The following is a 16,807-nucleotide window of genomic DNA, read 5'->3' on the forward strand; positions in this document are numbered from 1 at the left end:
TCAGAGGGTTTGGAAAATAAATAAAAAAATAAAGTTTATGCCAAGCTGCCTTTCTTTAATGTTAACTCGGCAGCTTAATTCCCATGTCGTCAAGCTGCCATTGTGTCCGTTGGGCAAAACTGTGACTGCTTGTCCCTTCCTTTGCCAGGATTCCTTTTTTTGTTATGCTGGTCAGCACAGTTGTCGGAAACTTAGTGGCGCATGGGGGGAGCATGTGAGTCCCTGGGCACTCGTTGCTCATCCGAATAGCGAACGCAGCTGGTGAGTGCTGCCATGATTGCCCCCAGAACAGGGTAAGTGAGAAATGGGAGACAAGTGTCAGCATGCCAGAGAGAGGGAACTACAAGGTTTGCAGAAGTAAACAAAACACATTTCTTAAAAGCAAAACACTTAAGGTGGGTGTACCTGCTTAAAAACAAAAACAGCTTGCAACCTGACGGGGACTGAGCATGCCCAGTAGTCCTGAGTTGGGAAAGGGTGGAATGCCTAGCTCAATGTGGGGATAATGGAAGAAAGCCCAAGCAGGAGAACACTTGTTCTGGAGGGTGGATGCAGTGCGGTTTGTTCAAATAGTTTGGTGAGCTGTCTCCATTTGCGTCCAAACGTGACCCACCTTTTAGGAAAGTTCTGCACCATCACACATTCATTTCTTCTCAAATGGTTTCCAAGGTGTGCTTATTCCTCTCTCACACACCAAATTAAAATTAGAAACCACTCCTTGCACCTGAGTGTGTAGGAAGAAGAGAAGTCCATCCTTCATAGAAGAAACCCAGAGCAGACATTCATGCAGGGATGCAACCGGGAACCTCCTCCTGGCAGGCATCGATTCTGCTGCATCTCTGCATCAGAAGTGACAGATCCAATCACCCCAGATGCAGAGACATGTCAGAACTGCATACCTCCGTGGTGGAGGCTGATTGGAAGAAGAGAGCCTCCTCAGAGGATAGGTACTTCTTCTGTGTGTCTACATTGGGAATGACTGAATGAGCCAGCACCACCCATTTTATTTTGTAAAAGTTACATACCAATTGACTGTAGGAAAACCCCCCTCAAAGTGGTAGAATTCAGAAGCAGGGCAAAATCACCTGCCTCTCTCAGCAGAGGCTGATAGGGAAGAGGCAAAGCTGGAACAGGGACTTGTGCAGAGAAAGAGCAGGCACACTCCTGCATGCAAGAAGGCTTTGTTGAACTTCATTTCTCGAAGCATAGACACTGGTGGATAAAGTGAGTTATTTTATAATAATAATAATAATAATAATAATAATAATAATAATAATAATAATAATTTATTCGACCGTCAGTCAGAACACAATCATTATCCATACAAATTTTAAAACCTGAGACAACTCAGAGGGGTTTACACTAAAACATACACTAAAAGTAGATTATACATAAAGACCCATATCGATACTATCGATTTTAACCTTATGTCGTTTAAGGGCCAAAAAAAGAAATTTGGCCACCTCAAAGGTTGTGGTACCAGTAAAATTATTCACCAAAAACGATACCTGACATTCTCCATCTACCAGGCTAATGTGGCCTAAGAGTGGAGCTATCAGTTTTTGGAGTTATTTTAAGGAAGGTGTGATTTGGCAAGCGCTTGGACAATGCCATGCTCTGCATCATCTCCCGTTTACTTTTTTTGCTCCATCCTTCCTGTCCTTTTACCACCACCATGGACAAATAAGACAAAATTCAAATGGTGCTAAAGATACCTTAGAAAGTAGGGCAAGTAGGGGCACCCTCAACCTGCCTTGAGGCTCATTTTAGAAACTAATTATTGGGCACGAGGCAGATTGTCTTAATTGGGTTGGCGGGGGCTGGAACGGGACATGGGCATATTGTGGGCCTTGCTCTGGGAGCACTGTTTATGCGCCTTGTCCCATCTTGCTGGGATCAGAAGTGCCTCTCCCAAACGTTAAACAGGAAAGGAAGGGGTGCTTTTTATTTGGAGCATTAATCACCCAGCCGTTCACAAGTTTCCACATGAGGATCTGACTCAGAGTCCCTAGACGGCTCCTGCTTGGAGAAGGAGGCTGCGCCCAGGGCAGGGGGTGCTGGGTGCTGGTGCTGCAGCCAGCTCAAGAGGAGTCCCTCTGATCCCTAACCTCTGAAATGAGGACAGGTGTCTTTTTAAAAGGGAGAGGGGGAAATAGCAAAAATAGAAAGCAACCACTTTCTATAAACTTAAGTAAATGAATGGATGTTCTCTGAGTCCTGCTGGAAGTATACCAGGGCAGGTCCTTCTAGTTCTAATATAAGAAACTTCCCCCTGCACACATCCCTACGGGCTGCTACCAGCCATTATTATGATTAGTGGTTGTGGTGGTAGTATAGAAGTACCCTGCCCTTCTGACTGGGTTGCCCCAGACACTCTGTGTGGCTTCCAACAGATATAAGAACGCAATAAAACATTAAACATAAAAAACTTCCCTATACAGATCATGCAAATTGTGGGAGGGAGAGAGGTGCTCTTGTGCTTCAGTTCTGCTTGAGGGTTTCCTGTTGGGGAAACTCATAGAACTGAAGTGTTTCAAAGGTACCCCAAGGGTCATCTAGTCAAACGCCTTGCATACAACACACCATCCAGCCGCCTTAGGGACTCCGCTCCAGATTTGTGTAGGGTTTAGTCCTTAGCCTTTTCTTCTCCTGAAGATATCCCACAAGGCAACAGAGGTTTAGGATCAGAGTTTCCTTTCCCAGGGTGATGAGCCCCACCTGCCTCTTCAACCTGTGCAGAAACTCTTGGTCTCATCTGCTCAATCTACTGGAGCCTGTCTTCACATGCAGGGGAAGTCTTTAACGCCCCAGGGTGCTTGAGAAGACGTTCCAGGGATTGTGGCCGCTGTCGCCTGCTGACATCTTCCAGGAACCACAGGTGAGAGCTCAGCTGAGTGCAGGGTGGGGACCAAAGGTGGTCAAACGACCCCAGACAGAGCACAACATGCCCCCCAGAGGTACTACCCCTCCCCTAACACCCCATACACCCCAATAGTAATAATAGTAATTACAAAAATAACAATAGGATAGAAACATAGAGCATGTGGCCCCTGGAAGGCTCCCTGGGAAGGTGATACGGCCCTCAAGATGAAAAGGTTCCGCCCCTCCTATTATATATATTAAAAACACAGCAGTGCTTTAAAAAAACGCAGCATCGGCTGTGAGGCCCTTCCCTTTCCTGTCCTTGCAGCCAGTTCCCCCCCCCCGTAAGAAATCGGAGGGTCCTGCAAGTGACCCTGCGCCCCCGCAGAGGGTCTGCAAGCGAAATGCGTGCCAGAGTCTTCCAGCAGGTGGCGCCCAGGAGCCAACAAATAGGACACCCCACCCCACCCCCAGCCCTTGGAAATACAGTAACTCAAAGAAGAAATGTGACCGAGAGATGAAGCAGAGAGTTGGTGGAGGAAGGAAGAGAATTTTTTTAAATAAAAAGGAGAACAAAGACCTTGTCAAGCTACCCCACAAAGGGCCATAGAAACGGGTAAGGAGACCGACTTTGATTCTGATTTATTTGCAAATGTTTGGGGTCGGGCTTAGAGAAGGAGAAATATTTGCAACACACACCAGGGAGGGGGGCGCAGAAAGGCAGCTGACAATCTTCCTCTGTGTCCACCCTCTTCCTAACACACACACAGATCTGTTCAGCAGGAGAGGCAACGTTCTTCTCACTGGGATCCCTCTTGGGTGTGGGGACCCCTTTTGTGGTTTGCGGGGAGAGGGTGGCCGCTCCGGTCTGGATAATCTGCCTTTGCAATGCATGGCTCCATACTAATTCATTTCAAATCTCTCCCTTTTGTCCGCACGCATCCGCCCTGCCACCCCGCTGTCCCCCTCCTCCTGCTTCCCAACTAGTGGATTCCCAAAGTGAAATTCCGGAAATTTGAGGAAGATCCGGATCCGGAGAGAAAGAGCTGAAGAAAAGAGGTGGGGAAAGCAACGTGGAAAGGATCAAAGGGAGACCTGGAAGAAAAGAGACCTCCGGGAGAAGAAGATGGGGTGAGAAGCAGCCTTTGACTTTTACACGACATGCACAAAAAGATTTGGGGTGATGGGGTGGTGGTTGTTTGCCACTTTCTGAAACAAAAAACTATGTGTGTGCGGGGTTTTGTTTGTTTTTTTTTTTTAATTTTTTTGCTTCCCATGAATGAACAGATTTGCAACAAAGTGAAACCGCTGAAACGCTCGAAAGTTTTGAGGTCCCCGGGAGGAGGCTTTTTCCTGAAATTCTCTGCTACGAGGTTCTAATTTGGAGCAAATGGATTCTGGTCAGGGCAGCCCCTGCTGCGAAAGGGGAGGATTTATTTTCTGCCTAGCTTGCTGCGGGTGACCTTTTAAACTGATCCTGCCACATGCTTTCTTCCTCTTTCCCCTCCCCAGCCCCCACTGCTTCTGGCCATCACAGGGTGCAATAAGTTTCATTTTAAATAATAACAATAGCAATAATAATAACAACAGAAAAAAGCGGTCCTGTTTTCAAAAACGGCCATCCGCTCTAGCTCTTATCTGCTGAAAGGCAGCATGGATCATTGGGGCACCTCACTCTGCTCAGTGACTAGTTTCACCTGACCACCAGTTTTGGAGAAAGTGGGGTGGAGCATGAGGGGTCAGCTGGCCTCCCTGTCTCGCCCCACCACTACCTCCACAAATTCCATCTTGCAACCCCCGCTGGTGCCTGTTGCTCCTCAAGCCTCTCTTTCCTTGGATGCAGGCTTGTGCTTAGGGGTTGGGTGTAGGCCCAGGGCCCCCCACATAACCCCGCCTCTCCATGGTGGCTTGGAGTGGCTAGGATCCTGCCCACTCCCCTGGCTGTTCCTTTGCTGCTCTGGGCAGCCGGGTGAGGTGCGCAGGCTCTTCTGGCCAAGGGGAAAGGGGGCACCAATATGGTTCCTTGCCAAGGGTGCAAGGGAACATAGGTGTGCCTCTGATTGGATGCAAAATGTGAAGCCAGCTCTGTCCTCACAGCAGGGCAGGATTTGAACTTGGGACCTCCAGCTGTTGAACTCTCATAATCAATTTGGGGTCTGAGCAGGCAGGGCATCCACAGGGTGACCCAGCGATGCTGTTCAGGAAGTGTGCCGGGGTAGCTGTATATTCTAGGTGCCCTTCTTTAGTGTTCAATTGCAATGACTTGTGCTCATGATGGCATCAGGGTGGTTACGTGTAACCTGGCTATCAACACTGTTGGCGCCCGCAAGAGTTTTGGGTTGGACATCCTGCAAATTTTCATATCCCCAAAGTTTGGGGTTTGCTTGCTTGTTTATTTTTCTCCCGACTTTGTTGCAATATCACTGCAATGCTGCGGGGAGCAAGTAATAATGCAGAACAATGTGTAGACAGTCAAGGATAACCACCACTAAAGGCACCATTATTGTGCCAATGACATGGTTGTTTTGGGCCCCTTTAGTGAGGAAAAATAATATTGCAGAAACCCTAAATGACTCAGGCCTCAAAATACCTTAAAAAGTGCCTCCTTCCCTACAGACCCTCTCAGGTCCTGAGATCAGAGGGGGCCTCTTGGTAGATACTCTGCTCTCGGAGGTGGGGGGCTGCCCAGAGGGATCAAGCCTTCTCTGTGGTGGCCCCTAAGCTGTGGATATCCCCACAGAAAGGCATCCTGCACCTTCATTGTCTGGCTTTTGGAGAATGTTAAAGACTTCCCTCTTTACCCTGGCTTTCAACGCTCGAGGTGTGTGTATCTTTGTGAACTTTACCTCGGTCTAAGAACGGAATCCGAATGGTGGAAGGGCACTGGTGGCGGGAGGCCTCATTAGGGAAAGCGTGTCTCGGTTTAAGAACGGTTTTGGTTTAAGAACGGACTTTCGGAATGGATTAAGTTCGTAAACGGAGGTTCCACTGTACAGGCAGCCCCCAGTTTATGTGGTGGTTATGTTCCTGGGCACCTTGCACCTCACGTATAATTGAAACCCATTGGAAAAGCTGGCAAGTACCCAATTCCACCCTTTCAGTGAAGTTTCAGTGATGTCTTAGGATGTTTCTGGGTGACTTCTGGTTTTGGTGTCCCAGTTTCTGATTTGACCCTGGAGTGTCCTGCTTTTCTTTAGGACGTCCCTGTTTTTATGGGGGAAATGTTGGAGGGTCACACACATATTGAATGCGCATATACTGGGGGCTGCCTGTATTGTGTTTTAACCCAGCCTGGGACCTTTGGGTGAAGGGTGAACAATAATTAATAATACACCCACAAAAAACTGCAGTCTGGAGAGGTCCTTGCAGAAATAGGACACAATTGAAGCTAACCAGCAGAGAGGCTCATCAATGCAAGAATAGCACATTAGTGGTGGGTTTATACAGAACTGTCCACTCATCATTGTTGTTCAGTGGGCTCCATCAACTCCACATCCCAATTCTGCAAGGCCCTTGTAGACCCCATCAATTTTGGCATGGTGGAAAAATAAAAAATGAAATACGTCCAAAGCTGGGGAGCAGTAGACAGGGGCACAGATGCAGACCGCTCTCTCCCTGGTCATGAAAAGAGGAGAGCCATCTTCAGATATCTCAAGGGCTGCCACATGGAAGAGGGAACAAGTGTGTTTTCTCCTGCTCTGGAGGGTAGGACTCAAACCCATGGATTCAAGTTACAAGAAAGGAGATTCTGACAAAACATCCGGAAGAACTTTCTGAAAGTAAGAGCTATTCAAGAGTGGAACAGTCTTCCTCGGGAGGTGGTGGACTCTCCTTCTTTGGAGCTTTTTAAGCAGAGGTTGGATGGCCATCTGACATAGATGCTTTAGCTGAGATTCCTACATTGCAGGGGGCTGGACCTTGGGGTCCCTTCCAACTCTGCAGTTCTATGATTCTATGAGACTGATCATTTAATAAATGGGGACAATGCTTCTGCTCTAGCTGATCTGCGTGGACCTCATGGGCATGTGGGAATGTACAAAAGAAAAGGAAAAAGGATCAGCCATCCTTCTGTGAGAGACTAAGGAAGTGAAAGGATTTTCTCTCTTATTCTTATCCTATTCATTCATTCATTGATTCATTCAATTTATATCCCTCCCAAAGGAACCTGGGGCTGCATATTACATTTATAGGGATGTCAGAACTTGGGTTCATGGTCCTTCCTGTGAAAGTGCATAGAACTATGGAACTCGCTGCTGCAGGAAGCAGCAATGGATACCAACTTGGAGGGCTTAAAAAGATTGGCCAATTCCTGGAAGAGAAGTCTATTGGCAGCTACTAGTCACAATGGCTGTGCTCTGCCTCCATGTTCGGAGGCAGCAATGCTTCTGAATACCGGTTGCTGGAAACCATAAGAGGAGAGGCATGGGTGTCGCCAGGGAGCACAAATCAGGTAAATAAAAATACTTTACTGAAAGTAGAAATAATCAGAATATTTGCAATTGAAATGCTCTCCAAGGTCACTTGGATGATGTTGTGGTGCATTCTAGCAACTGGCAACCGCCTACTGAGCAATAGTCATGGCTTCTACAAACTGACCAACAGTGTCGCAGGTTGCTTGGTCCCAACACAAATCCTGGCTACACCCATCTCACCCCTTGCCTTTTCCTGTAAGCCCAATTGCAGTCGTTAACAGTCATCAACAGATTTTCCACACCTATCAGCCAATCCCCCATTCCCACCATCCTTCTGAGTAATACCCCTCCCCACTCTCTCACTATATATAATGGTCTAGTGACTTCTGTTTCAGTGTATCTGAAGAAGTGTGCAGGCACACGAAAGCTCATACCAAGAACAAACTTAGTTGATCTCTAAGGTGCTACTGGAAGGAATTTTTTATTTTGTTTTGCCTATGATTCTAATATCTGTGACCCTGCATTGGGCTGCACCTGACAGTCCTCACTAACTTCAGTCCATTGATTTCAACAGGTCTACTACTGAAAATGTTTCCCTGCTCCTGGTCTGTATCGACCAGGAGTATCTCTCTCGGGTTTCCAGACTCCTCCTTAGCTGTACCTGGGAATGCCAGGGTCTGAGCCTTTTATCTTCTTCTGAATTCTGCTCATATGTTCTCCCGTATAACATTTCCCCTGTAATCCTTTTTATTTTCAAGAATGAAACAGCCCTTTTTTCCGCCCGCTCACACGAGATTGTCCTGATGTTTCTCTAAGGGTTGGGTGGGATTCCTCCGCAAGGTGCAAGCTCCGTGGACATAGTGTGGGGCTTCTGCCATTCCATTTGAGACAGGATGTGTGCTGCCACCACCTCTGACCAACCATATTGTCTTCATGGTGGGTTTGGGGGATATCCTTCTCATTCTACGTTTCAGGGCAATCAATGTGCATGAAGCCATGTGAACTATAAAAAAAGAGAGAGGAGCAAACTCTCACCTTGGACTGTTCAGCTGAGCTGACTCAGCACGGCACTGGGCTGGCTGCCAGCTCTCTGCTGCGTCTCCTCCACTGCCTCATCGGATGTGAGGCAGCCGTGGGAAGTGAAGGCAAGGAGATTGCAAAAAAGGCCGGCCTCCTCCTCCGAGAATCTGTAGAGCAGTGTTTTTCAACCTTTTTTGGGCAAAGGCACACTTGTTTCATGAAAAAAATCACGAGGCACACCACCATTAGAAAATGTTAAAAAAATTAACTCTGTGCCTATATTGACTATATATAAAGTAATTTTTCAATTTTTCCCACGGCACACCAGGCAACATCTCACGGCACACTAGTGTGCCACGGAACAGTGGTTGAAAAACACTGCTGTAGAGGTCCAGGGCTTACAGGGTCCGCAAAGGCCCATTCCCAGCAAATAGATGCAGCAGACTATGTAGAGCCTTTGGGGAAGGGCAAAGGGAGGAGGGCTGGGCAATATATAGATATTCAAAACCACTTTGAAGCCCATATCCTGATATCTGTTTCATAGTTTTTGACCTGACAATATATTATGAATCATGATGTGTGTATGTGTGTGCTATGCAAAAATCACAATGTGGGAAAAACCATGAAGCCATCCAATATCTCTATATAGTTCCATGCAGTGCTTTTTTCTGGGGGTATGCAGGGGTACATTTTGTGAATCTTACGTTTGGCCTCATTAAGGGGCATTATTTCAATATGAGTAGGAAAACAAGAGTACCCCTAAACATATTTTTTTTTAAAAAGCACTGATTCCATTCTTACTTCAAACATTTTTTAGCTGGAGCCCAGAGACAGGGATCCATCTCCAAGTGCCTTCTGGTGGTTCCCTCCCTGCGATTAAGTGAAGCTACAGGGAGCCAGGCAGAGGGCCTTCTCTGTAGTGGCTCCCACCCTGTGGGAACACCTTCCCATCAAATGTCAAGGAGATAAAGAACTGTCTAACTTTCCAAAGACATATGAAGGCAGCCCTGTATCAGGAATTTTTTAATGGTTGATGTTTTGTCGTGTTTTTAATATTTGGTTGGGTGCCACCAGAGTGGCTGAGGCAACCCAGTTGGATAAACGGCATATTATTATTATTATTATTATTATTATTATTCCTCTGGCAGCACCGTGACCAGACAGTGGGTTTCCCCAAACCCTGGTCCTCAGGCCACGGAAGTATTTCTTTATATAGATGGTGCAATAGCTCAGTTGGTTAGAGTGTGGTGCCGATAATGCCATGGTTGCAAGTTTGATCCTGAAGGGGCAGTTGCATATTCCTGCATTGCTGGGGGTTAGACTAGATGATCCTCAGGGCCCTTCCAACTCTACAAATATATGATTCTATGATTTTTTGCTCCATGTTGGAATTTCACCCATGTCGGGATGTGTCTGCTCCCCCCCCCCAGCTGTGGCATCCAAGGAGAGGCCTTCTCAGGCCAAGGGCAGGGATGAAATTCAGTGAGGAGGGGAGTAAGGGGCAGAGGCACACAGATGTGGGGAGAGCATGAGCAGGGATCTGGTGAGGCAGAGGCGCAATTCACCAAACCTGAAAAAAGGTAGATTTTTGAGGTTGCAGAAAAGATGGCACTGAGGGAGATTTGCAGATTGGAGGGATGAAGGGAATGAATGCACAATATCTATTCAGCCCACTGTTCCCCCCCACCACCATGCAAAGCCTCCCATTGGATGGGTGAGGTGGTCAGCAGAGACCAATCAGAATCTCCTTCCTCCCCTCACGCCCCCTTTAGGGGGGGAGAGGAGGAGAACTATTTTAATAACTCATGTGGTCAGGGATGCTGCTGGGCACCTGCTTAAAAGTTGGAAGGGGGAGTAGAGAGAGAGAGAGAGAGAGAGGTGTTGGCAACAAGAGCCCAGCGACCCCCTTTCAGTTTTTTGGCAGGGAAGAGTAGATCAGGTCATACTGGATGTGCAAAAAGCCTTCCTTTCTTTCTCCAAGGGGGATTTACTGAAAACGCACTTCCCACAAGACCAGGCTAATCTGTGGAACTAGCAGCCACAAGGATGTGCCCGCGGCCACTCGTTTTGATTGCTCTAAAAGCTGATTCGGTAAATTCGTAGAGGAGGATAGATCTGTTGTTGACTATTAGTCACAGCAGCTGGATGCGTCCCCCATATGCAGAAGTCAGTCTGCCACTCATAGACTCATAGAATTGTAGAGTTGGAAGGGACCATGAGGGTCATCTAGTCCAAGCTACTGTGATGCAGGAATCTTTTGCTCAACGTGGAATGCAAGTTGCTGGGGAAGGTGGCAAGTTCATGTTGGATAAAGCTATCACAATGGCTCTGCCCTGCCTATTCAGAAGTAATGCTTCTGTTCTGAATATCAGAGGGGAGGGGAAAAGCATCGCTCTTGTGCACAGGGACCTTCCTGCAGGTTCCCCACAGGTATCAGGTCAGCTACTGTGAGAACAAGACCACTGGACCAGATGGGCCCTCTCTGGCCTGATCCTGCAAGGATGTTCTTAGGCCACTAAAGATTGCTTTGCATCCCTTTCAGAGAAGCTAGCAGAATTTAAAGCATTTATCCATTGCAGGGTGTGACCCCCCCCGGAAGGCTGTCTGGATGGGAATGTGGCCCCAGGGTCCAAAAAGGCCTGCCCACTCCCAATGGACTCTCTTGCCCTGCCCAGAGTTTGATTCCTAGAACTGTAGAGTTGGGAGGGACCCCAAGGATCTTCAAGTCCAACCCCCTGCAATGCATGAACCTTTTTGCCCAAGGTGGAACTCAAACCCCCAACCCTGAGATTAAGAATTTCTTGCTCTGCCAACTGAGCTATCCAGTTCATTGGAGGAAGGCCAGGATATGAAACCCAAGGCTCAACCCTCTGCTTCCAGACCTGGCAGACAGAGTGGCCCATTTCTGTGTTTGGTGCTGGGCATGCAAATAGGGCTTGGGTGAGGAAAGGGATTTGGCGTGGCAGCTGCTGATGTCTGGGGGAAGGCAGCCAGGAGAGAGGTGGAGTTAATGAATGGGGGGGGGGGAGGAAGTGTGGACAGGAAGAGATGCAGTTACACACATGGCTCCATGGCAGAGGTTGCTGTAGTCCTTTCTCTACCTCCTCCACTCTTTCATCTCTTCCTTTTTTTTTTACCCATTCCTGTTTTTAAAATAGTCGCTTTGAAAAACCTGAGGGAACCAGGGCAAGGGAAAATTTACCTGTTGAGTAGCTGTGCAGTGGATTTCTCTCTGCAAATGGCATTTATTTCCATGTGGCAGGATGGAAATTTCTCAGCCCCCCCCCCCCCCGAGAGAGAGAGAGAGAGAGAGAGAGAGAGAGAGAGAGACTCACTCGGCAGCACCAGCAAAGTCAGGCATTGTCAGCAAAGCCTCTGAGCTCAGAGAAGAAAACGGGGAGAAGGAGAGGCGGCTGGCCTGACCTGAGAGCGTTCAGAGGCTATTTTTAAACAGGCTTGAAAGTTACCGTGCAAAAGGGAAGGCTGGGTGCATTGCCATAGAATCATAGAATTGTAGCATTGGGGCCCCGAGGGTCATCTAATCCAACCCACTGCATTGCAGAAATCTTTTGCTCAATGTGGGGCTCGCCTCAAACCCATGACCGTGAGATTAGGAGTCTGTGTTGGTTAGAGCATGTTGCTGATGTTAATGCGAAGCTTGCAGGTTCAATCCCCGTATGGAACAGCTGCACTGCAGGGGGCTGGGCTAGATGATCCTCAGTGTCCCTTCCAACTCTACAATTCTGTGACTCTTTCCCAGCTTTGCACTGGAGCTCTTCACCAGGAGCAAGGATATAAGAAAACCCCTGTGGCAGGATCAGGCCAGTGGCCCATCTAGCTCAACGTCCTGTTCTCAAAGTGGCCAACCAGTTGCCTGCAAAGAGGACCTGAGTGCAACAGCATCAACTCTGGGTTCACTTTTTTGGGTGGGTGAGCAACTTGCACCCCCAGAACCATATGCTATCCCTTTCGTGTATGTGACAAGGAACAGAGGTGCAAGGAGCAGCAGAAAGAGGATGTGCCAGAGACCCATGCACAGCATACATTTATCCCCCCAAAAAGGAACCATGGGAACTGTAGTTTTCTAAAGGTGCTGGGAGTTAAGGTGCCATGAGGGCATGTGCTACAGCTCCCGGAATTCTAGGGTTGGGGTGGAAACATGCTTTGAATGTGTGGTGTGTATGCAGCCAGACAGAGAAAGGGGACCCTGTGCCCCTTAGCTCCATCCACTGTGGCCAGGCAGCCCCCAGCAGCAAAAAGCTTCACTGCTGTTGTCCTGCATGCTCTGACCGGTTCCGCCTTTGTGCTGGCAGAAGCTGATGCCTCCTCTCTCCTCGAGGCTGGTTTTTATCAGCATGTCCCTCCTCCCATTCCCATCTTCTCACTGTTCTTTGTCCTGCTCCTTTTATATCTAAAAAGAGATCCATTCATTTCTCTTTGCTATGCTCCCAGCATCCTTGTGCACTCTCTCTCTCTGTGAACAATCAAGCGCCAATCTTGCATGCTTCAAGAGTCCCGAGGAGCCGGCATGCGAAGGAGAATGCTCTCTCGCATGCATGCACGCGTGCACACACCCCTCTGCCCCAGGACACATACACCCGCTCACATGCGGAGACGCTCCTTTCTCCCTGCGAGGCCCTGCTGGTGGCCGGCTGGCTTCTAAGTGCCTCTTCAGAGCCCTCCGCAGCCATTCTCCCATTGCCTCCAGGCAACCAGAGGCCGCTGGCATGCTCCGAAGAACGTCCTGGGCTGAGCATGTCGAGACTGCAAAGCTGCAGTCCCAGTGGCTGCTTCGAGTGACGTCCACCTGCTTAACTGGTGTTGCTCTGTACTCTATCGAGGGCCACTTTGGAGGCAGACTTCATTAACTACAAACCTCAAAATATGGGATCGCCTTGAAACTGGTGCCAAAGCTTTGCAGCTATTTTGCAGCGAAAACCCCACGTTTGTGGGTCCTGCAAAATGACTGCAAAACTTTGTCACCAGATTCAACAGAATCCCAGATTTTGGAGTTCGTAGTTAATGAAGCTTTGGAGGCAGATCAGAGGGAGTGCAACCGCTGAGTCGAGGTTGGGGGCATGGTGAATTTTGGACTTGCCGAAATTTGAAAGTCCAAAGTCTGCCCCTGGTCGCTTTCAGATTGTTGCTCTTTTGCAGCGTAATACAGTGGTACCTCGGGTTAAGTACTTAATTCATTCCGGAGGTCCGTTCTTAACCTGAAGCATACTTAACCTGAAGCACCACTTTAGCTAATGGGGCCTCCTGCTGCTGCTGTGCCGCCAGAGCACGATTTCTGTTCTTAAGCAGAGTTCTTAACCTGAAGCGTACTTAACCTGAAGTGTACTTAACGCGAGGTACCACTGTATGTTGATTGAATATTGACAAATTCAGGTGGTGTAATAATAATAATAATAATAATAATAATAATAATAATAATAATAATAATAAAATTGTTGTTGTTTGTTGCTGCTGCTGCTGTTACTATTATACCCAGCCACTTTGGGCGGCTTCCAACATAAAGTGGTACCTCGGGTTACAGATGCTTCAGGTTACAGACTCTGCTAAAGTAAGAACTTTGCTTCAGGATGAGAACAGAAATTGTGTGGCGGCAGCATGGCAGCAGCAGGAGGCCCCATTAGCTAAAGTGGTACCTCAGGTTAAGAACAGCTTCAGGTTAAGAACGGACCTCCAGAACAAATTAAGTTATTAACCTGAGGTACCAGTGTATATAAAAACAGAATAAAGCATTAAGTACAGTGGTAACTGTGGTTACAAACTTAATTCGTTCTGGAGGTGCGTTCTTAATCTGAGGTACCAATTTAGTTAATGGGGTCTCCCGCTGCCGCTGCGTGATTTCTGTTCTCATCCTGAGGTAAAGTTCTTAACCCAAGATACTACTTCCGGGTTAGCGGAGTCTGTAACCCGAAGTGTTTGTAACCCGAGGTACCACTGTATAAGGCATCTACCTATATCCCTATTTTTTACATTGTAACTGTCATGGAAAAAAATGGGGTGTCCCATTTTTAATTGTGAGAGCATGGAGCTCTGTGCTCTCATGTGATTTTGGGATATGATCCTGGAAGAAAACTTTTCCCAGGTCAGCAATCTCACACAGGTTCTGTGCTTAACAACATGGGAGGTGCAGGCCTGTCCTGCATCAGTGTTTGCATATCCAGTCTGAACATTTGTGGGAAAGAAGCAGACCCAACCCCCCAGTGTCCCTATTTTCCAGGTTTCTGATTTGATCCTGGAATCAGGGGCGAATGAAGGCTAACCGACACCCAGGGCGGGGCAAACCGGATGCATGGCATCACTATGTGCGGCATCGCTATGTACAGTGCATGCATGCCACACCGCGCATGTGTTGTACGTAGCCGGCGCCACTCAAATGCTGTACGGACGGTGGCGGAATCCTCTGCTTGCGGCTGCAGCCACGAACAGAGGATCCTCCACATGCGGCACCCATCGCGGCGCTGCGCCCGGGGTGGCAGGGCAAACATCCTGCGGGGTGCTTTCTTGTCACCCCTCCAGACATGGCACCCAGGGCGCATCGCCCCCTGCCCCCCTTGCGACGCCACTGCCTGGAATGTCCCTCTTTTCCTTAGGATGTCCCTGTTCTCATCAGAGAAATGTTGGAGTGTTATGCAACCCTCAAACCAAGGAGATAAGTAATTATACAACCTTTAGAAAACATCTGAAGGCAGCATGGGAAAGTTTTTAAATGTGTTATGTTTTATTATGTTCTCCTATTATGTGCTCTATGTTGGGCTACCTTCGAAGGTGACCCGGAAACTACAACTAATCCTGAGTGCGGCAGCTAGACTGGTGACTGGGAGCAGCTGCCATATAACACCAATCCTAAAGGATCTACATTGGCTCCCAGTACATTTCTGAGTGCAATTCAAAGTGTTGATGCTGGCCTTTAAATCCCTAAATGGCCTCAGCCCCAGTATACCCGAAGGAGCGTCTCCATCCCCATCATTCATCCTGGACACTGAGGTCCAACGCCGAGGGCCTTTTGGCAGTTCCCTCACTACGAAAAGTGAGGTTACAGGGAACCAGGCAGAGGGCCTTCTCGGTGGTGGCGCCTGCCCTGTGGAACGTCCTCCCATCAGATGTCAAAGGGGAAAAAAACTACCAGGCTTTTAGAAGACTCCTGAAGGCAGGCCTGTTTAGGGAAGCTTTTAATATTTGATGAATTACTGTATTTTAATATTTTGCTGGAAGCTGCCCAGAGTGGCTGGGGTATAAATTGTTGTTGTTGTTGTTATTGTTGTTGTTTGTTATTATGTTTCAGTATATGTTGTAAGCTGCTCAGAGTATCTGGGACAACCCCAGTCAGATGGGCAGGATATAACAATAACATTACTACTACTACTACTACTTCCACCACTAAATAGGATGTCCCTATTTTCATCAGAGAAATATTGCAGGATATGGAGGAAGCCTTTTGTGCATTAGGGCTTCCCTGGATCTCGAACCCCAAACCAACCCGGCTTCCTGCCTATGGCCTTGTTTTGATTCCCATATGGGGTTGCCAACTGACCAGGCTGGGCTGCTCCTCTTTGCCTTCCCCTCCTTTTTTAAAGAGCAGACTGGCATAAAGAAATCAGCAATGGGAGATCGTTTCTGGCATTGGAGCAAGAGCCATTGTCTGCAGTCTGAATGGCTGGTTGGAAACATCTGTATGCATGCCAAAGAACGAAAGGGAGAAAAAGGCAGCATGCAGACTGGTAGTGGAATGTGTGCCTGTCATGGAAGTCTCGGTGTGGGAGTCACACAGTCGGCAGAACGGTCCCTGCCGCTTGGGACCTCCAAACCCTACCAGTAACCCCACAATCAGCGGAAGCACAGACTATTGTCACGCATAAAGGGGCGTTTAGAGTTAACAGATTACAGTTCGGAGTTTGTGTGGCCCCAGGGATTTTTCAAGGGCTCATGGAACTCCTATTAAGGGGGCTGCCGGGTGTCTTCCCATTTTTTGATGATGTTCTGATTGCTGGAAAAGACCCCCAGGAACTGGCTGAGCGTGTCCGTGCAGTGTTACTCAAGTTCAAGGAGGTGGGACTGCAACTGAGAAAGTAAAAATGCTGTTTTGGGGTGCCAACTGTGGACTTCTTGGGGTTTAAAATTGACGCAGCTGGCATCCACCCCACGGATGCTAAAATTAAGGCCATCATCAAGGCACCACGCCTGCAGAACAAGACGGAGTTGCAGTCATTCCTGGGACTTATTAACTTTTATCATTCGTTCTTACTCCAGAAAGCTTTGGTAGCGGAACCGTTACATAGATTATTGCAGAAAAAGAATGTGTGGCATTGGGCGCAGGAGCAGCAGAAGGCTTTTGACTCCTTGTGAGGAATGCTGAGTAACAAGAACATCCTTGCTCATTATGATGAATCAAAGCCGCTGGTCCTGGCATGTGACGCCTCTCAATACGGGCTGGGGGCTGTACTGAGCCATAGGGAACCGGATGAGTCAGAAAAGCCCATCTCTTTCTATTCCCGTACGTT

The 16,807-nt window shown here is 48.1% G+C and overlaps 1 protein-coding gene across 3 annotated transcripts in view; it reads left to right on the forward strand.

Moving 5' to 3' along the window:
• Positions 1 to 3,388: 3,388 nt before the first annotated feature.
• Positions 3,389 to 16,807, forward strand: part of HOMER3 (homer scaffold protein 3) — a 41,131-nt gene continuing 27,712 nt past the window's right edge. For 2 of the 3 annotated variants that reach the window (XM_033136691.1, XM_033136692.1), the window contains exons 1-2: positions 3,389 to 3,478; positions 3,850 to 3,993. Coding sequence is in view for 1 of the 3 variants with exons in the window: in XM_033136692.1 (XP_032992583.1) it covers positions 3,989 to 3,993 (5 nt within the window). In the remaining 2 variants the exon portion in view is untranslated. The remainder of the gene's footprint in view (positions 3,479 to 3,849; positions 3,994 to 16,807) is intronic. The other variant, XM_033136690.1, reaches the window with a different exon arrangement.

This window comes from Lacerta agilis, chromosome 18 (genome assembly GCF_009819535.1).
Source record: "Lacerta agilis isolate rLacAgi1 chromosome 18, rLacAgi1.pri, whole genome shotgun sequence".
NCBI lineage: Eukaryota > Metazoa > Chordata > Lepidosauria > Squamata > Lacertidae > Lacerta > Lacerta agilis.